The sequence below is a fragment of the Sceloporus undulatus genome, chromosome 2 (assembly GCF_019175285.1).
Source record: "Sceloporus undulatus isolate JIND9_A2432 ecotype Alabama chromosome 2, SceUnd_v1.1, whole genome shotgun sequence".
NCBI classification, from domain to species: Eukaryota; Metazoa; Chordata; class Lepidosauria; order Squamata; family Phrynosomatidae; genus Sceloporus; species Sceloporus undulatus.
The window spans coordinates 66,569,940-66,592,342 of NC_056523.1; the positions used below are offsets into that span (position 1 = coordinate 66,569,940).

At 38.4% G+C, this 22,403-nt stretch overlaps 1 protein-coding gene and 1 long non-coding RNA gene across 2 annotated transcripts in view; one reads left to right on the forward strand and one right to left on the reverse strand.

Moving 5' to 3' along the window:
• Positions 1–1,099: 1,099 nt before the first annotated feature.
• SLC6A1 (solute carrier family 6 member 1) overlaps positions 1,100–22,403 on the reverse strand; it is a 121,200-nt gene continuing 99,896 nt past the window's right edge. Inside the window, exons 7-15 of the mRNA XM_042452540.1 lie at positions 21,733–21,867; positions 21,482–21,585; positions 19,628–19,752; positions 16,231–16,343; positions 10,751–10,882; positions 9,491–9,593; positions 7,207–7,307; positions 5,111–5,278; positions 1,100–3,504 (exon numbers count right to left, since the gene is read on the reverse strand). Of these exons, the coding sequence (XP_042308474.1) occupies positions 3,400–3,504; positions 5,111–5,278; positions 7,207–7,307; positions 9,491–9,593; positions 10,751–10,882; positions 16,231–16,343; positions 19,628–19,752; positions 21,482–21,585; positions 21,733–21,867 (1,086 nt within the window). The 3' untranslated portion in view covers positions 1,100–3,399. The remainder of the gene's footprint in view (positions 3,505–5,110; positions 5,279–7,206; positions 7,308–9,490; positions 9,594–10,750; positions 10,883–16,230; positions 16,344–19,627; positions 19,753–21,481; positions 21,586–21,732; positions 21,868–22,403) is intronic.
• On the forward strand, positions 3,512–22,110 carry LOC121922762. The gene is made up of 4 exons (XR_006102228.1): positions 3,512–3,740; positions 13,607–13,764; positions 14,063–14,095; positions 20,648–22,110. It is a non-coding gene; the product is annotated as an uncharacterized LOC121922762 (long non-coding RNA).

Here is a 22,403-nt window from a genome sequence, read left to right on the forward strand (position 1 = left end):
AGAGAGCTGGCCCTGTCTAGTTCTTTGTGTAGGTCATTTACCAAAGTGACCAAAGTTGTCTCCATCTCATAACCAGGCTTGAAGCCAGACTGAAATGAAGATAGATAATCCATCTCATCCAGAAACCACTGGAGCTCAGATGCAACCACACACTCCAAAGCCTTGCCCCAAAATGAGCCTGGTAAAGACTTACGCTGGTAGAAACTTAACACTCCACCAGCATGATGTTGGATCACAGCCATGAAATCCTTATTTATTTTCACCTGCCTAGAGAAGAGTGGTGGTGGTGTCCCAAGTAAACATTTACAGAAATGCATCCAAATGTTTTTGATCCTGCACACTCTCCACTCCCCATAGAGGCTGTACAGAAAGTCAGGGGAAGAGATTTTGGTGGTGTAGAGGGTGAAAGGGAATACCACGTTCTGCAACACCCCCTCTCAAATAAAAAATACACAGGAAATATACACCTGCACTGGTTTGAACATTGGACTATGACTCTGGAGATCAGGGTTTGAATCCTACTCGGCCATGAAAATCCACTAGGTGACCTTAGGCAAGTCACAGTCTTTCAGCCTCAGAGGATGGTGATGGCAAACCCCCTATGAAGAAACTTGCCGAGAAAACCCCGTGATAGGTTCACCTTAGGGGCACCATAAATCCGAAACAACTTGAAGATAAACAACACATAAACACATATGCTGTGAACATGCTTGTATGAGAAACAAGCAGTCAGATATGACTGAGGTAAAGGCAGATGATTACTGCAGTAGATAGTAGCAGAAAAAGATAGTGAATTGGCAGAGAGGGGGAATCACACCACTCCTTAAACTTGGGCTGTCACAGATAAACCAATTTAACAAACTAAGATGTCTCATCTGAAGCCCAGTGTACAGGAGGAAGTAGGAGATGGAATGTGCAAGCTAGCCTCTGTTTTTTGCTTGAAAAAAAGTTCTTGTCCTGGCAGTTGCTATATTTTAAGTGGACAAGAGAGATTTCTGAAATATTGGAGGTTGGTTCACAACACACATCCATTTAAAATCTGCGTAAAGGATGAAATGAAAGCCACTTCACACAATGTATAATATAATCTTTATTTTTTTCTAAGCTCTTGGAAAGTTACATAACAACCGTGCTTTAGTTAGGACACCATTTATAGACATTTAAAATGCATCTTAATTTATAAATATTTTACATTTGGTCCATAGAATGTTGCAGTTTTCTAAATTATACTGTACTCTCTCTTTTTTTAAAACAGGCTCTATATATATTTTAGAATGTGTATATATTACATATATATTTTTATATAGAGATAAATTTGCTTGGTGTTTAGAGAATAATTCATTATTGCAAAAAAGCATATATGATCATATATTCTTTCTTTTTTCAAAGGGCAAATACTACAAAAAGATACAGCTATTCACAGTTTACACACAGTAGTTCTACAACACTATTTTTGTGCTATATATGATAAGTTTGTGCAGAATTTTGCTAAAGAGCAAATCTGTCTAACATCTGTCATAAGTGTTCTACAATCAAACATTGAATACTGCAGTTTCCTTAGAACAATATGGGACTTGGTTACATAAACAATAAAGAGAAAGTTTGAATTTGTACGTTAAGTCTAATGAAATTCACAGTTATAATGTATATGAAGCATGTGAAATATGACGTTTTATTTTTCTTCTAAGCCCTGAAAATCTACAAGATGTTTGGATTTATTTGCGAGTTCATCTATAGACATTTAGCATGTATCATAGATTTCTGAATATTTTACAGTTGACCTACTGTATGAAACAGTTTAGAACCTACGAAACAATACTCTTTTTATGATATTTTTATTTGTTAGGTTGAAATATATGTATATATATATTTTCTACAATAATGTGCTTGACATTCTGAGAATAATACCTTATTGCAAGAACATATGTTTGTCACCTTCAGACAAAAACAACAAAAAAACCAACGTTCACAGTTAACAGGTTGTTCACAGAGTAGTTCTACATAAAGTGTGTGCTATCTAACATTGTACGTTGCACAAGGTTTTGCTGAAAAGCATGTTTCATTGCACAGTTCTGTCACAGTCATTTAAAATCAAATCATCACAGACCACTTTCCTCATGATCCTCACTCTCTTGTCTCATAGCTGCCAACAAGAATTGCCACTATGGACTCTTCAGTTTGCAGTTTTCTACACAGGAAATAAACCCCTATTAGCCAGAGAAGCCTGTGTGGAAAGTACACACCAGAGCCCAGAGTGACACTATTTATGGCAAGACCGTTTCATCACATCACCATCATTACCATTAAAAACACATACCGAAGTAACACCATAAAAATAAATTTCTTTCTTCAAAGTGCTTCATAATATCTTTGCTAACCCAAAACTTTATTATCAATAGACCTTCAACAGACTGACTAGAGCAGTGCCAATTTTAAAGCCCTAAATTTTATTCCTTGGGGAGCATTTTGATCAATAAACTATTTGTTTGGTTCTATGTTCTATGGTTTCAATGTTAACATGTTACACCTGCGCATGGTGCAACACAAAGTGAAGCATAACCTGGCTTAAATAAGAATGTGTATAGTTTTAAATATGACAATTTTTTTGAAGGGGCTTATCACAATTTGAAGTTAACATGTAGTCATATTACCACTTGTTTTTTTTTTTAAATGTCCATCTATGCTGACAAGTAATTATACTGAAATATTCTAAAAAAACATAACTATAAAATAATGCAACATATTAAATTCTAGAGGCCCAATAAATATAGGTAGTGGTGCAATTTAGTTTGTGCTGTATATCTAGAAATAGTTTGTTAATGGTAATTGTATATGAACAATTTAATATACTGCTGTAAGTAAGGAGAATCTCAAGAAAATTAGAAAAACCAACCCAAGAATGAAGTTGGTTAATACTTTTAGGGCAGTGTTTTCACTGTAATATTTTTTTTTTGTAAAAAATACTTTGCTGGTGAATACAAAACACTTTCCAATTTAACTGTTCTCAGAAATAACAGTCTGGGATTCAAACAGTAAGAAAATATTAATAAAAACCACCTTCACAAAACTTCAAATTGTTGCACTAAAAGGTAGATTAAAAATGGCCTACATGTGTTGCTTATAAATCCCAAAGATATTCAACTCTTAGTGAGAGAGAATAAAAATGTTAACAGTCTATGGATTGCCAGAAAACACAAACATTGTCAATAACTAAGCCCACAAAATGGTTTTGATCATACCCACATTGCTTCCCTTATAGTGGTGATGGTCTTTTGTGCCACTAGAGGTAGGTAATTTTATTCTCAGACATAAATTTGTGGTCATTTTCAACCATATTTCTTTTGTGTATATTTGTTTGCCCCCCAGAGGAAGGTTTGAATCATTTCAGTGACCCAAACACTATATGTATGCTTCTTTGTTTGCAGAGTTGCTCTGCTGGGCTTGTTCAGGTCCATTTTCAGGATGAGTAATGTCTTCACTTGGTTGAATCATTACTTGGATACGCTAAATATAGTGGAGGTGGGAGGAAAGAGAGAAATATCATGTCACCTTTCTTATCTTGAATGTCTTTATATTCACTCAAGACTGTACTCTTTAAGGCATAATGTGTAGAGGCAAAGAAGAAAGAGAGGGAGAAAGAGGGAAGCAAGAAGGAAGAACCCAAAAGGTCTTCAGTGTTTTCCATTTTCCACACAACATCAAAGAAGCCTTGACTTCATTTTAACTTCATGTATAGAACAGTAAGTAATAAATTCACAACCAAGGATTTTTGTCCAGCTATTCTTACTTTGTGAGTAGTGTGAAAACTGAGATTTGACCCAGGATTTGGGCAGAAATGATGGAGAAGCTTTTGAGATGTAGTCTGCTTTGGAATCCACAAATGCTTGTCTCAGAGGAGAGAGAAGCAGAAGGCTCCAATTTCTTTTGGTTCAAATACAAGTTCTAACTAGAGAAGAATTTCCAATTCTGTGAAATTAGCCCTGGCTCATAAGTCGGATAGCTGTTTAAATTAATAGGAGAATCTCTAGGGTAGTAGCAATAAATAATATTTCCCAGAGAGCTGGGGGCTGTTCACACTCATTTTTCCTAAGAACTTCTCTTTATAATCACTTTTTTGTTTTTGAAAGAACAAAATCTGACTAGAGGAGATGGCAGATGGGTTTTGATTCAGCCAGTTTTGCTCCTGCAAAATAGTTTTACAATGTTTCTGAAAGCTATTCTGCTTGGAATGGGGCATTCCCTACCATGATAACCAATATGACAGCTAGTGTAGCAGTGCCAGTTACATTCACAGGGTTTCATTTTGGGGTTTCAAGGATATTTTCAGGTAGCACTGATGTTTTGATTACTTCCCATATTTCTGTTTGTTTTGTGTGGGAGGAGAAAAAGCAAGATCTTTGTTGCTGACATCAGCACACAATACACCTAGCTTCGTCCTCTTTGCATGCCTAGCAACCAAGATAGTGCAAGAACAGAGCACTAACCTATGTACAAGCCAGGCTGCAGGAAAGGAAATAGCTGAACAAGACTGAAGGGAAGGGATAAGGGGTTAAGGTAAGGAACAGAGGAAGCACTGAACATCACTGAGGTCCCAAGTTAAAAAGAAGAAAGGGAAGAAATTTGTTTAAGGTAAATGAAATGGAGAAAAAGTAGCTTGGGAAGCCCACATGTGAAATTATAACCTTCTTATAGGCACAGAAAAGAAATCAACTTGGGTGTTCAGTTTACTATTTTGAAATGTTATGTGAGAATCAGGGCTAATCCTGATCACTTTTCAGAAGGCAACTGGAAACGAAATGAGATGGACAGGCCTGTAGAAAACTTTCAGTACTGTCTTACACTGTGAGGTCAAGCACAGATATTTATCTATTTTATTTAAAAGAAAGTTCTCAGTTGATAAGCTCTCAGGAAGATACAGAGAATCACAGAAAGATAAAATATCTATCTAATGACTGCTAATATTTTACTGTTTGACCAAGCATGGGTTGTAACAAAAATGGAATACTCAGAGACATTTTATTGCAGTTAAGAGATATACTATACTTTAATACTGCAACCAAGGAATTAGAACATTTCCGGTTGTAGGTATGATACAAAGTACATTGTTTACCTGTTTTAAGGACCCTTTTAAGGTAAGGAACATGTATGCCATATAGCCTGGGATCAGCACCATAGATGAGAGAGCCATAAACCAGCCAACTCCTTGGCCCCATTTGGGAAATACGTAATCGCCCATAGTGAGAGGAGTCATTTGCACAGCACTGAAGATAAATACTCCCTGAAAAATATATTTTGAAAGTTTTGGCTTTGTTGGTAATTTTTTGTTTACACAGGAAAGCAGCGATTATACGTTCTAATCCCCTCCATCTGTCTACCTGTCCAATCTCTATTTTTGTGCCCATTGTAGGTATCAGCTATTTTTATTTTCTTATACTCATTTAGGGTTTATAAAATGTTAAATTCATAAATGGGACAGATCCAATATTGAACAATTCCCGTGGCTATCAATCTAGCAACAAACTGAAAAGAAAAGGAAAGGACAATTCTCTCCCTCTCTCTCTCTCTCTCTCTCTCTCTCTGTGTGTGTGTGTGTGTGTGTGTGTGTGCATGTTGAGACAGAGCTGTAGCTTCCTCTTCAGTAGGTAAAGGATGTTGTCATTTGATGTTATAGGAAAGTGTGTGTGTTGCATAGATAAACACATCCCTGAACAAACTGATTAACCAATAGATAAATAAATATTATTTTCTGAGCTGAAATTTCTGCCCATGAAGGTTTACAGTGTCCTGTCTGGAGAACAGATTTATAGATGTACACTGAATGTTGGAGAAATGTGTCTGCAGTGTGAGATAGTGATGGAGTTGGGAATGGCAGAGAGAGGATGATTGCTGGGACTCTTGATGTATTATTTTTGGACATATTTATTTATTTATTTATTTATTTCTAGCCCGCCCAATCACGAAGAATCTGGGCAGGTTACAACAATAAAATACATCAAGTTACAACAGAGTTTTTTGTTTTTTTTTAAATCAAACCCTAGACCTATCCCCCCCATTCCCAGTACTAAAACAGAATTAAACAGTAATAGTATAAAAACATTAAAAACATTAAAGACATTTTTAAAAAATAGGCAGAAAGATAGGTGGTGAAGAATAGACAGATGAGGGGACAAATATCTCTATATCTGGGGAGAGTAACTAAGTTGGAAAGGCCTGCCAGAAGAGATCCGTCCTGAGTGATTTCTTAAAAGCTGTCAGAGTAGGAATGTGACGGATCTCCTCTGGCAGGTCGTTCCATAGTTTTGGAGCAGTAATAGAAAAGGCCCTCTGGGAGACTGATGTTAGCCTAGATATTTTTGGCTGTACAGCGCGCCCGCGTCAAACGGGGCGTGTTTTACGCGGCTTGAGCATACGCGCTCAAGCCGCGGGGCGCACGTGGGGCAGAAGGGGTGGCGCGTCCCATTCAATTGAATGGGTGCGTGCGCCCGTTGCGACCTGCGCGCCGCCGCGTTGCCGTGCACGAGCCCCATTGTTTCCAATGGGGCTTGAGCATAGGCGGAAATCGCCTTACGCGGAGGGATCCGGAACGGATCCCTGTGTAAGGCGAGGACCCACTGTAGTAGATTTCTTCCAGAGGACCTTAGTGTGCGGGACGGACAATAGGGAAGAAGGCATTCTCTCAAGTACTCTGGACCCAAGCCATGTAGGGCTTTAGCTGCTTATTTTAAATTTCCCACCTTTGTCCATCTAGCATGTAGAAGATCCAGCTGGACAGAACCATTGGCAAAGGACTATATGGATGAGACAAAGCAAGAGGGAAAAGTTCCTCTTGGCAACTGATTCTGAACCGTGAGAACAGGGATGGGCTTGCATGGACAGAGGAGACTGTAGGAGACAGGAAGGTTCCTCTGTGGAATTTTTCCCCTTCTCTGCCAAGGGTGGGAGAATAAGGATGGATAATTAATTGGTAGAATGTACATGCTATTAAGTTGGTGTTGGTTGGGATTGGGGCCAGCCAGCTGAGAGGCTACTGTGTGCCTGTGCCTTTTTCCACCAAGGCAGCAGCTAAAGGCAAGGAACCTGGACAGGGGGCGGGGCCAAGGCTTTGAGGCTTCTTCTTAAAAAAAAACTTGGCTTGATAAACTGCATGCAATTTTCTAAGGTTATTAATGATCTTTCACATTCTAAAGCAAATATTTTGTTTCTTACTGCCACAATGATTGGAGTAAAGAAAGACCAGCAGAGTTTCCACCAGATGCAGGGCCTGTACCCAACCATCTCCTGGATATTATCATAAAATCTGTTTACACCTAATGGAAAAGAAACAAACAGAAATGAAATGTTAGTTGAACTCAATAATCAATGTAGAGAATACAGGGAGGGGGAAAACCCTGTGTGTGGCAGGGTGGTGGTGGTGCGCGTGCGCCATTCTTAAATACATAATAAAGCCAGTCTTAAAACAGTCACAATCTAGGGCCAACAGTTCTATAGTCTTGTCCCTATGTAGTGAAAAGTTAATAGTAGCCTTGTTGCCTCAAGATAGCCTTGCTAAAGGATAATAACAAATTTGGAAAGTGAGTGGGACAAGTGAAAGATTTTACTACTGGGGATATGGAATATACAGGAAAGAACAAGAATTACCAACATTCTGTGGGTACCTATATCTATCAGCCAGGAACAGCATTAGCAGCATAAGAACAGTTCAAGACAACTATGCCCATCCTCAGTGGAAACTGTTAAAAGCAGTCTTACTTCCATCTCTCAGGAGCAAGTTTTTAATACTATCTTTAGCATTTATTTGCCCAATTTGCAATGGATCTCATAGTAATATAAACCAAGATTATATCAGCTGAATCCCATTTAAAGAGAAAGGTGGGCTATAAATCCAATAAATAATAAATAAGATTCTCCTTTCCAACAGAGGTGGGATCTTACTGGTGCTTTATCTGAGGCCATTCATTGACCAATCACTTGTGAGTGTCACTAGCCACTGTTTCGTGCCTGCCTGCCATCAGTCTGCTTACAGGTGATCACATCACCTACTAGGTACTAGTAACCCCTTTGCAGCAATGTAGTACACCTTATTTAATTTCTTCATTATAAGCCAGTAATTTATTTATCATCATCATCATCATCATCATCATCATCATCATCATCATACCAATTTTTGCAACAACAACAACAACATTTTTTTTGTCCCACAATGCTCCAAAATGTTCACTGGGAGTGTGGGGCACATCTATACCACATATTGAACTCCAGGTCTCGTTTAAGGCCACAAGAAGTTTTTTGAAACCCAAAATATGGTATACAGTGGGCCCTTGTTATACGCTGGGGTTTTGGTTCCAAGATCCCCCACGTATAACAAAATCCCTGTATGCTCAAGTCCCATTAAATATAACGACATAGCAAAATGGTGTCCCTTATAAAAATGGAAGATCAAGATTTGATATTTGAAATGTATACTTTTTTGAACATTTTCATACTGTGTATGCTTGAATCCGTGTATAAAAAATCTGTGTATAAGCAGGGCCGACTGTAAATGCGCCCATGCTTCCTTGAGGCATTTGGAGGCAAAAGTATATTTGATTTTTTATTTTTTTTTGAGGAAGCAGGTATTGCCCTGTAAGGTCTCCTAGGAAGCTGATGTGACCCCTTACCCTTGCACAGTGGCCCACCTCTTCTGTAAACAGACATGTTTATTTCCTTAATATCCAGGCTTCAGGGGCTTAAATTTTGTAACAGTTGCAACTACTCAGCAGAAACAGACATATATGTCTTCCCTAGTTTTTGTTTTTCATGTTAGAAATAAATAACATTTGAGATGCCTGAATGTGTAATGAATGTGAAGTGCCCCTTTCCCCAATTTTGTCTTAAGGAAATCATGTAGGAAGAAGAGCAGCACAGCAGGAGAATTACAGCCAACCAGGGAAGCAGCTGATATTGAGCTGCATGATTGCTGAAGTAAATTTTTCTTACAGTTTCTCATCCTCAGTGAGTAAAGATAAATAGAAGTGTAATCAAGATCCTCTTTTCAATGTAAACATGAAGTTAGGGATCAAAAGGATATTCAAAAATATTCAAACACATTTTAAAAACCATGTTTCTTGAGTGTTGTGAAGCCCTGATTAGATGACTGTCCTGGACTGACAAGAATCTTTGCAGAACGTATCCTACACAAAATTCTTTCTTTCTTTTTTGCATAGAAAAAAGAATTTTTGTAAAGTGTGTATGTTGTGTAGAATAAATCCTGAATTACAGCTGTTTCTGGAGAGCAAACAGGATTTTAAATTCTGCAGAATTTTTGTCTATTTTTAAGATTGTTAAATATTACTTTCCATTGTCTAATGCTCTCTTTTGGCTGCATTCCACAGATATTTTTGAATACAGATTGAGATATATTTTCACAAAATATTTTTAATTTCAATAAAAGAAATAAAGAAAAGACTATTACTTGTTCTAATAAATGTCAAGATACCAAAACATCACATACCATAGCACCAGGATATGGAAATACACTCAAAGAACACAAGAAATAACAGACTCATTCCACTCGCAGAATAGTAGTCAAAGAGCTTGAACACATACAGCCCGCCCTGAAATGGATAAGATGTGTTCAGTTCATCACATTCCTGCTATTTCCTTTTCTGTTATGTTTAACATTAACATAACCTTTTTTTTTCAATTCTGAAGGTATTAATAGCACTGTCTACTAAGCACTCATTGACCACTTACCCTGAAGTAATTGAGACCTTTGGGATTAAGTGGTTAATGAATTATTAACCTTTCTTAATGAATATGGTTCCTAATACTGTGCAAGATATATACACATTCTTAGCTACATGCATACAAGTCTCTGCTGAGGGCTCTCAGGGTCTATCCACACTGCAAAAATACTATAGTTTGATACCACATTAACTGTCATGGCTGAATGCTATGGAATCCTAGGATTTGTAGTTTGTTGTGGCACCGCAGCTCTCTGACAGTGAAGCCCAAATGCTTCACAAAAGTACATTTCCCAGAATTTAGCCATGGCAGTTAAAGTGGTGTTAAACAGGATTATTTCTGCAGTGTGGATGCAGACCCAGTCTTGGCAAATAACACACATGGGAGATAAGGGTGGAGGAGAAATGTACAAACATAACACATATTTTATGTATTTGCTTCAAATGATACCACATATTTTAGAGCATGCAATAAAACATAACTGTCTGACATTTCACGTATACAAACGATATTGTTTTGAGCTCAGCAATTTTATGAAAACCATAGACCTGTTAATAATAACCAAGGTTTACATATGGTTTTTATAACTGAGAACACCTCAGAGCTGGTGCTAAAGATGTGATCTTTAGTTACTGTAAGTTAACTTAAACAAACAAACAAACAAAAAAGCTAAGCCTTTGAGTGTAGATGTTATGCTGAATATAGATGTTATGCTTATGGATATTATGCTAATCTGAAATCCTGTGGTGGAAATCATTCAGACCTCCCAATGTTGTTAGACTATAAGTTCCAGTAGTCAAAGTCAGCATGGTCAAGGCTGAGGAATGCTGGGATGGTCAATTCAAAGGGATCCCATCTCTGTGTTAGAGGATACTGACACTTAAAGGTTTAGGAAAAGCTGATTTTTTTCCATATACCTCACCAAAAATCATAAGCGTGTTAAAGAGAACTATTATTGCTTAATTCTGCTGAGTAGGAAATATAACCATAACAAAACAGGCGTAATAAGACCCAATATATGTCTTACCTGAGTAATATTAGAAAGTCCTATCAGATAGGAAACAACACACACAATGGCAATGAAGATTTCTCTTCGACTACGCAGCAATCTTGGAAATTCATCCACAAGAGCTGTTATGAATCCTTCAACAGTACAGAACTGAAAGTGGAATTAAAGGTTACACATAAACCAAACCAATAACATCAACATGTTTATTCCAAGTCTTCTCCAAACTGGGAAGGCTTCAAACTTTTCATCATGCTGCAGGTCCTAGGGTCCAATGCCGCCTACTAACCTCTGACAGTTGACCACCACTTATAATTCATGTATAAAAGGGGTTATATTTGCATTCCAGTTCTATAATCCTGTTAAAGTACTTGCCCATTTTAGGACATGCTTGATTAGTATATTAAAATATGTCACAAATAGAAATAATGGGAAGAATATTATTTTTATCCAGCATAATGAGGCACATGTCTCTGTTCCAACCATAATTAAACCTGAGAACATCTGCTGGCATGAAGGCTGGCAGTAAAAATATTTAGTTTTTACAGCTGGCATCCACAGTTTTTTGTGGATTTTTTGGGTTATGTGGCTGTGTTCTTGAAGAGTTTATTCCTGACATTTCACCAGCATTTGTGGATGGCATCTTCAGAGAATGCTGGCATGGAAATGACTGGGGTATGTATACTGTATGACCCTTGGTTGAGAGGAGGTGATTTACATGTTAATCTGTGTGTTGGTCTGTTGCTGAATGGCAAACCCTCAGGGTGTCTATTTAATTAGTGATTTTCCCACTGCCTCCTGGGAAACTCCCTGACCCTGGGTGATGTTCATTTGCACTTGCTGGGTCTTGACTTTGGTTTTTTTCAGGACTGGTAACCAAACTTTGGCCCGGTACAGATGGGCCCTTTGCAGTGCGCCCATGACGTGCTAGGGTTGCTCAGGGGCAGGGTGTGCACACGCTCTGCACCCTAGCACGTCATGGATGCGCTGCAGCTGCACGGCACTATGCAGATGGTGCATGCAGTGATGACGTGCGAGCAGTGCAACATCCAAACGGGGCTGCGCTGCTGGCATGTCATTGTGCCACCCCTGATGCTTTGGCATCTGCGTGCTCCTTTCTTGCTGTGCAGCAGCATTGCACAATTTGGTTGCTGCGGCGCTGCTGTGGAGCAAGGAGAGGCGCCTCCCGGCACCTTTTTTTTTTGGTATTCTGTACCACACGCAAGTTTACTTTCAGAGTTTCTTCTTTCCTGTTGAAGTTAACTAGGCGTTTGTGGATTTCAATGGCTTCCCTATGCATTCTGACCTGATCGTTGCCACCATGGTCCAGAATTTCAGTGTTTTCAAACAGCATTTTATGCCCAGGATGGCTTATAACGTGTTCTGCTACTGCTGATTTTTCTGGCTGACTCAGTCTGCAGTATCTCTTGTGTTCCTTGATTTGCGTTTGATCATTGTGTTTGGTAGTCCCTACGTAGACTTGAGCAACTGTGGAAACGTCAGCTGGTACAAAGAAATGTGGCCAGACTTCTGACTCAGAAGCTGTCCCAACGTCTTCTTGTTACCTGTAGAGCAGTGATTCCCAAACTCTGGCCTTTCAAGGTGTTTTGGACTTCAGCTTCCAGAATCCTAGACCATTAGCCAAGATGGCTGAGCCTTCTGGGAACTAAGGACTAGAGTTTGGGAATCACTGCTGTAGAGTGATGCCGGGCAGCTGTTGCACATGCACCCCAATGTGCTGATCACCAACACTCTCTCTGAGGCTGTGAACAAGGTGCCCAGCACTGATCACATGGCTGGGCACCTTGTTCTAACTTCAGAGGAAGTGACTTGAAGTGGTGAGCAGTGGTGAGAAGCACAATGGGGTGCATTGTAAACAGCAGCCTTGAAGATCTGGAAAAAAAGTGAGTTTTTAAAGTCCCTGTTAAGGATAGTATAAAGCAGATTTGGTGCCATACTGGCCATACATTAACAGGACAATTTGCATCAGAATTGAGGATTGGGCCTGTGCCATGTGGACTGATTGCAGTGAGGATGGGGGTGTGGGGAGGAAGTGTTATTTACAGTCACAGCATGGGACTTCCAAGAGCTCCACTGGTTGCAGGTCTTTCTCCAGGCACAATTCAAAGTGACTGATAAAGCCTGCACAGCATAGGTCCCATGTGTCTGAAGAGCCTTATTTCCGATATGAGCCTGCCAGAGGAGAAACCTCTCTTGGGTCTATCACCTTCTCAGTGGCTGCTCTCAGGCTTTGGAATGCCCTCTGTCCCTCCTTGAGGCCCTTCTTTTGTCAAGTAATTTCTATTCTTACAGGCTTTTAGCAATTGATTGTAATGGGTTCTTAGTGTGATAACTTTAGAGGTTTTTATCTTCTTTTAATAGGTTTCTAAACAGTTTGACAGTGGGCCCTTGGAATCTGCTGGGGTTTGATTCCAGGATCTCTCCCCCCCCCCCCCCCCCCCCCCCCCGTGTGAGGCCCCTTTAATACAAAAATATAATAAAATGGTGCCTCTTATATAAAATGGGAACAATAAAGGTTTGCTTTTTGGAAATCATACATTTTAAAAATATTTTGAAGCTGTGGATTGTTGAAACCATGGATAAAGTATTAGTGGATACAAAGGGATAACTGTAATTTGATAGAGCATTTAATTGTATTTTAAAATAAAATTTATATGTTTTTACTTATGATTTTGTATGAATTTTAATCTGCACTTGATCTGATACTTTGTAAGCTGCCTTTTGGGAAAAAGTCAGGATATATAATAATAATAACAGCTGCAGCAGCAGCAGCAGCAACAACAACAACATAGACTGGTGTGCAGGTAGAGGTTTCTGCTTGCTTACATGTAAGCTTTTGTTTTTTCTTATCTACAGATAAATATTTTGTTCCACATGCTGGCATGACTGGAAGCTGCTTCTTCCTGAGGAGTGAATGATCACTACCCCATGTGTTGGTTTTTTTGTTATCTGATTAAGACTGACCCACATTTCTGGCAGCCACTTGGAAGAATGTTAAGACTGGCAATGTGACAGTAAGCATTCCAGCACTGTACATCACAGAAGGCAATTTTCAGTGGTATGTTTGTGGAGACAGTGGAGTGGGAATATTTCACATTATTATGTACTACAAATGGAGCAATTGGGGAGAAAAAAATGAAAGAAGCTCAAATGCCCTAAGACATATCTAGTGTGCAAAAATATTAGGCTACTTTTCACAGCTCTTTAAAGTAGCCCTAAAGCCACAGTCAGTTAAGGATCTTTGACCCAATTAAATTCACAGCAATTTCCTCCAAATAAATTATTAATTTTCTTTTTCTTTTTCTTTTTAAGTGTGTGTCAAGCTTCATGGAAGAATGAACAAAAGTAAGAATCTTTAACTTTATTCTCAGTCCCATTATGGAATGCTACTTATCTTCTCTTTTACAGCCCCTTCCCTCCCTCCCTCTTGGCAAAATGTCTTCTTTTCTTCTCCACCATGTCCTCTTTCTCTTTCCCTTCTCTTGTTCTCCCATCTATCTTCACTCTTCTTTTCACTTCTGCTGTAGTCCCCCCTCTCTCCTGTCCTTTTTATCTTTCTCCCTCTCCCCAGTCCTCCCAACAACATTTGTTTTATTCCTCCTTCCCAGTCCCACTCTTTCTCTTTTGCATACAATTTTCTCTTCCCACCTATGCTTCTCCCAGCTACATCCATCATCTTACTTCACCTTCCATCCCTCCTTCTTTCTCTCTGCTATTCTTTTGCCTTTCCCTACCCCTACAGAAAACCTGGAAACATTAACTTTAACAGTTGTACAGCCAAATAAACATAATAGGTTTATTACTTCAAAATAGAGATGTATTTGTTTCCATGTATTTGTTCTTATTAGTAGTTCCCCCTGCCTCTTGCATTCAGTTTGTGTAAGAGCAGATGCACAGTTTTTATGGTTATTTGAATCTGCTCTGTATCCAGATTTGTTCAGAACTGAATCTCCATTTATTGATTTATTCAACTCAAATGGTTCAGGGGAGGGGAAAGATTTAACCTAATTTATTGTTTATCTACTCTGGTATCAGTTTGCTTATATATTCAAGTTATTATACAGTCCAGTCTTCCAGGTGCCTCTAGTACCAGACAGGAACTGGGCAGTGACCACAGAAATAATATTCTCGGCTGTGGTGGCTCATTTCCAGACCTTTGTCTCCAAAGAAGCTTGTTATGTGCTTATTCTGTTTCCTTTAGAGGCCAGGGAAATACCTTTTTATTCCGTTTTAAAAAGTATCCTGTGGATTTTATTATAGTGGGCTAGAGTTAGGGGCGCAGGACCCAGTGAAAGTGGAAAAACCAAAATTAAAACACATTTTTTTAAACATGAAGAATCTCTCTAGGAATTTCTAGATCCGCCAATGCAATTCTGTGGTCAACTTCCAGTGGAAGGTGACCATAGAATCACACTGATGGACCAACAAATGCATAGATAAATGTTTTTTTCTAGGAATCTCTGGGTCCTCCAGCATGACTTTTATAATCAACTTCTGGCAGAGTTGCACTGGAGGACCAAGAGCTTCTTGGAATAATCAAATTCACAAAAGTCAAAGCTGCAAATGTGGCTGTATCTTTAATGTCTGGGCTGACCTGGATTATTTGTTATTCGTTTCTTTGGATTTTATTTTTATAAGGCGTATGTTAACTGTCCTGCAGTCACTGGATGGAGGGTAATAAATGCTTTTTAAAAAAAATAAATAAAAGACACTTACTATGGAAACTTAGCTCATTCTGTTTACTGTTATTGTCCGTACTCAGACATTATCCAGATGTAATACTGGACTATGGCTGATTCTATTACAAGGCAAATATTGGGCTCATATCCATCCCCTTGGGTATTATGTGCTGGAGGTATGAAGGGAACATATTTGCTCCCATTTTTTACAAACAAACTATAGTTACTGTTACCTATAGTTTTCTGAAAGAAGCTAACTTCAAACTGTGTTTGGATAGATGCATAGTTTTCATACACCATAGCTAAGATTAACTACAGTTTAGGGTACTGATGTAATATTAAGACACAGTTAATTGAAAATATAAAGAACACAAAAATAAATCCAACTATGAAGGACTGGAAAAGAGGACTGCACAAGATCAAACTCACAGATATAACATTAAATCACAATATAGTTTTATGTCTGAATGAAGTTTTATCATGGTAGAGGGGGGATGAGCTATAAGATTAAGTGCTCTTTCACTCTCTTAATTAACCCTCTTATTTGGCCATGCTTTGGCTTCTGAAGAGACTTCTTAGTTTGCTAAACACTAATGGAAATGTCACATATGAACCAGAAACTGTACTAACAACATATATATATATATATATATATATATATATATATATATATATATGATCTGACATTATACAATGAGGAATCATATGTGTTAACAAAAATATATAATGAGTCACTGATCTATTAGTTTTGTAATAGTGCTTTAAACAATAAAAACAACAACAACATCGCATCTGTGTTACCTGACTGTCAATTCCCAGCATGAGCAACATAGAGAAGAAAAGTATTGCCCACAATGGAGAAACAGGGAGTTGGGTCACAGCTTCTGGATAGGCTAAAAATGCAAGCCCAGGACCTGGGAATGGAAGAAAAAGTTGAAATACTGTCAATGTTATGATTAATGCAAGAGCTAATAGCTCCCTTTTTTCCTTTATTGCTTTTTTAAAATTATAATTTGTATATCTTATTTCAATATTATTGTTGAATATTTTTTAAGGTAAAGAAGTTGCTGATCAAAATTGACAACAACAGTTAGAAATATGTAAGCTAAAATCCAAGACAAAATGAAATGATATGATCTCCTTAATAGTAAAAATAATGTAGTAGATTTGAGAATTAGGTTCCAAGAAGTAAAAGATGTGACTTGATGTACAGGAAATGAAGAGAAAAATATGTCAAAAACAAAAGCATTACAGAATCCTAATAGCATTTCCTGGAGATATACAAACTATACTTTCTTGCAGTTTATTATTTTACAAATTGTAAAGTTAAAACACTATGAACTTGTCTTCATGCAAACTAATACTTTACACAGAGTTAGACCAGCTTTGAACAGCATAATCTGAATAGTATGGACTCTTTAGGAGTCTTTCTGAGAATTTTTGTATCAATTCTGCAGATTCTTTTATTTGAAATGCCAAGCACTGGACATACATGGAGGTGCTAAGGTACTATCAACTGGCTCCTCATATGGATCACAAATTTTATGGATCTGCACAGTAAGAGACAATGAGGTGGTCTGTGCTGACAGCTTTCTGAACCCACTGTTTAATGTAGTACTAATTCACATAAAAACTGCATCCACACTGAAGAAATAATTCAGTTTGAAATCACTTTAACTGTCATGGCCCAATGCTATAGAATTCTGGGATCCGTAGTTTGTTGTGGCACCAGAGCTCTCTGACAAAGAAGGCTAAATATCTCACAAAATTACAGTTCCCAGAATTGTATGTCAACCTGGATTATTTTTGCAGTGTGGATGCAGCCAAACGCTCCAGTTTCTCAATGTCCTTTTTGAATTGTGGTGCCCAGAATGGGACACAATATTCCAGGCGGGCCTGACTATTACTTCCCTTGATCTAGACACTATAATTCTCTTGATGCAGCCTAGAATCGCATTGGCTTTGTTAGCTGCCGCATCGCACTGTTGAACTCATGTTCAACTTGTGGTCTACTTGGACTCCTACATCCCTTTTGCATGTAGTTTCATTCAGCCAGGTGTCCCCCATCCTATATCTGTGCATGTCATTTTTCCGCCCTAAGTGCAGTACCTTACATTTCTCCGTGCTGAATTTCATTTTGTTAGCTTTGGACCAGTTTTCTAGTCTGTTCAGGTCATTTTGAATCTTGATCCTGTCCTCTGGGGTATTAGCTAATTCTCCTAATTTGGTGTGATCTGCAAATTTGATAAGTGTGCCCTCAATTTTGTCCTCCAAGTCATTAACAAAGATGTTGAATAGCACTGGACCCAGGACAGAGTCCTGTGGGACCCCCACTAGTCACTTCTAGGATGAAAAGGAACCATTGTTGAGCACCTTTTGGGATCCTCCAGAAGTGTAGTTACTATGTTCTCTGGGAATAATAAGGATCATGACTATGCATCCATTGTTGAAATGGAGTATAAAAATTCATTTCTTGAATGAGCACTTGGGCATTTCCCCAGAAAATCTAGCTGCAGTAAGTGAGGAACAGGGAGAATGTTTCTATCAAGATGCAAAAGAGATACTACAGCAAGTGGAAAGTTAATATGATGAGAGGTTACTGCAGGATGCTACATCAAGAAAATCAGGAAGCAGGCCACAAAAGGAAAAGCAACAGATGCAGTTTCACTGGTAAAAGAAAAAGGTACTATGGTGGGCCATCCACATTCGCTGGGGATAGGGATGCAGGACCTCCATGAAAGTGAAAAAAACTACAACTAAAAAAACCCCACCTTTTTTATCTGTGAGAACATCTCTCTAGGAATCCCTAGGTCCTCTAGCACAACTTTATGACCAATATCTGGCAGAAGTTCCCACAAAATTGCACTGGAGGGCCTACAAATGCCTAGAGAAGTGTTATCTCCAGGAACCCTTAGGTCCTCCAGTGTTACTCTATGGTCAGCCTCTGGCAGAGTTGTGCCAGAGGACATAGAGAGAACATATAAATCAAATCCATGACTAATCAAATCCTCAAATGTCAGAGCTGTAAATGTGGAAGCTCAGATGTACACAGTCAAGTTTTTTAATTTTTGTAAATGAATATATTCAGAACTAGCCACAAAATATGTTTCATGTGGCAACTTTTCAACAGGAATTTTATTCAGTCATAGATTACAACATGAAAATGTCAAAGCAAGTTGCAAAAAATTGTATGAGATAGAGCAAATCTGTGGTCATTTTTGGATTTAGAACACCAAGTTCCTATAAAACCAGCATACATATAAAAACGTTTTTATGACTCTCCATTTTGCAGGCCTTATATGTATCCATTACATTAAATTTATCAGCATTATTCTTTAATCAGACATGCATGTTTATGTGTACTTGTTTTGCTACTCCCTTCCTTCCTGTTTCCTCTTGCTTTCTCCCTTTCACTAATTCTTGCCTCCATTCACTGCCTTTTAACTCTGACTCCTTCACACTTCTTGATTCCACTTGAACTGAATTTACTCTAACTGACCATCTTAGACATTAAAGAAACTGTCCTTTCCCCCACAAATCCCTCATTGTCATTTAGTTTTGTTTCAACATGCTAACAGGGCCACAGGTTCCATATTTTTTGTGTGACCACATTTGTTCCATCCAGACACTTAGTTTCCTGATGTCTGTATTATAATAGACACGAGTCTCCCCTTAATGTGAGCTAGTGTTGTTGTTTTTTGCTAGGCATACAAATATGTATTGCAACTCCCTTGTGCAGGTGAAAACAGTCCTATTTTCCTAGACAGGTGCTGGGGGAGGAAATTCCCAGTTCTTTACTGATTACTTTATTCATGTCAACTTTCAGCCAGCCTCTCTCCTTCTTCTACTAGCAAAGTAGTTCAGAAAGAAAAGAAAGGTAGACAGATAGAGACTAGAGATCTTGAGGACAACAGTAGAGTTAATATCAATGTCAAGGTCAAAGACTTCCTAAAGACATTCAGACCAATTGCTGCTGATGTGAACAAGTCTGCTATAATTGAAGGAATGGTAACCTCTTTGTTCTCTTTGGCTTTCATAGTTAAAAACACTGGGCCATTTCATTTTCAAATGGCTGGACAGCAGAACAGCAGAACAGCAAAATATTACATGAGAGTAGCATTGTTTAGAAAGTGTTTCTGGCTCTAATAACTACCTGCTGAAACAAGAATGCACTGAAAATGTTAAAGAAGTACTACACCTGATTTTGCAACATCATCAATAGGACGTTTGGTGACATGAGCCATAAATCCTACAATGGAGAATATCACAAAACCAGCAAACATGCTCGTGCAAGAGTTTATGCAGCATACTATGATAGAATCCCTGAGGGAAAAGAGAAGGAGAGAGAGATGGATAGTGACACTGCATGGAATCTGGAGTTTTGCTTATACTGCACTGGCAGGACAGATTATTTAAGGCTTATAACATTAGAATACAGACAGAGCTAACTGTTTTTATAAACAACAATAACAACAGCAACAACAAGTCAGTACACTTAATGTATAGTTAGTTTGTCTCTTGAAATATAAACTATTCCTTGGTCAGTTTCTTACTACTCTTGGTATGTAAGATGCTACAAGTGAATATGGACTATTCCCTTCATGTATCACAATTATACAGGTGGATGAATGAGCCTCTGTTAGCATTAGTATCTCTACAGGAATCCTTCCTCTCTTAGGCATGCTGAATTTGAAGAACCAGAATGGAGCTTGTTCTTCTGATATTTCAAGTAGGGTCGTGCAGCAAAACATTGACGTGAATCACCATCAACTGAAAAGTGTTCCTGATCTGGGTTCCCATAAGATCTGTAGGGCTGTTTACATGGTCAAGGCAGAGGTAGGACACTTCACCTGGCAGTGATGGGAAGAGGTGCATCCCTGCTCTGACCCAAGGCCACTGCTAGGTCATAATTCATCAAAAGAAGGGACAGGATTCAGGGGGATATATGGTGCAACTTTACTCTTGCTCACCTGAAACCAGGTTTTGCTGGGGTAAAGGCTGAGACACTCATCTGGAATACTGTACTACCATATAGCCAGACAGGAGATGGAATGAGGGATGTGAGACAGAGGAGGGTTGGACTGTGGAAAGCATTGGCAGCCAGAGGCTTACATGTCAGTACAGCAGTTAATCCATTCTGGGTTTTAGTCTGAAAAGCTCTGTCCAAAGTTCTGAACAATATCCACCTAATAGCTTTGGTATCTCCTTCTAATTTCAGACTAAAATACAGAGAGGATTCACCATCCCATTGGTATGGAAGACACCAGCTGCCCCTGGTGGAAAGTGAAAAGCAGGAAAAGTACTATTTTTTTCTTTCCTTCTTCCTGAGATCTCTTCATATAGGAGAGCTGTGAGGGGAATTTTTAAAAATCTCATCATGTCCAGCGAGTCCATGTGATCCTCATGTCCTCCCCAATTAAACTGTAAAAGATTCATGGCTTATGCAGATCAATTTAAGGGCTCACAATATTCTGTTGCCTACAAATGGGCACCTTCAATATTCTATAGGTCTTGGAGCCAACTGAATGCTGGGGTTTTGGGAGAAGGGGTAAATTCCTTTTTCATTTAATTTATGAATAGAATCTAAGTATCTGGAAGTTTGTTGAGGGTGCAGAAACCAGTACCTTATATTTAGGTTGACCTGTGTTTTCAGTGTTAGTCATTAGAAAAAACAAATTTGATTTGATGGAATAATGATTTCTAGTCTATATCATATCTAAAAATTGGCTCTCTCCTCAAATATTACAGTTTTTGCTTCCATTCTTACTTTAACATGGAGCAACCTTGAGTAGTCTCTTGTGTTCTGGGCATAACAGGAGAGGATTATTCCATTCTGACTTCTCCATCCTGTGAGTTGATTTTCTTTTTTAAAAAAAACATAAATAGCAGGACTGGTCTCCAGAAGTTGTAGGATGTGGCTCCCAACATTCCTTACCACTGACTATGCTGTTTTGGGCTGCTGGGAGGTGTAGGCAAACCATATCTGGAAGGCCACATGATTCTTACCCTTGATTTTTAGTGTCTAGGCTGTAGAGAATGTGAATTGTATTACCTGTAAACATTGTTGTTGAAAGGATTGTAACTTCCAAGAGCAATCAATGAGCCCAGACCCAAACCATAGGAGAAAAAGATCTGTGTAGCAGCATCTAGCCAAACCTAATAGTCAAGGATAAATACATGTCTGTAAGCTTTTGATTTATGTCTTATAAATAATTTCAAATGTGACAATATTGGCAGGTAATAAGAATTCGTAAAAATAAGAGTAATACAATTCTATGTAAATTACAAAACATGAATGTTTACCTCAGAATCTGATAGCTTCTCAAACTTAGGAGTTATATAGAATAAAATGCCTTCTTTTGCTCCAGGTAATGTCACTCCACGGAAGAACAAGATAAGCAACATGATATACGGATATGTGGCAGAGAAATATACCACCTAATACAAAGAATGAGATTATTAGTATTGGAAACCGTGACCATTGTCATTATCTGAGTCATTTTAGTATGAAGCTTAAGGAATACAATGGGTAATAAACCCAGTCTGTTGTTGTGAAGTCAGGAACATGAAGGTATTCATCTCTTTCTTCCTGTATGTTAGGTGCACAGTTCTTATTTCTATCCTCTCTGTATATGCCTAAAATCATAGCAATGCTTACTTAATTAAAAGTTTGATTTGTAAAACAAATAAAAGAATGGAAACACAGGTCAAAATCATTGATTGTTTCAGTATAGCATGAATATCTGTCTGTCATACAACCCTTATGCTGAATACCAAAACAGCACAACTTACGTAGACCAATGTGCAATGCACTCATACACTACTCAGCATACTTTAACATGGTATTGCATGTATAATGGTCTCAAAAATGATCTCACAGATATAGCACAACCTATACCTGCACATGTTACTACCAGGATGCCAGCAATTAATTTAAATTTAATGACAGATGTATCCAAAGGATAAATAACACA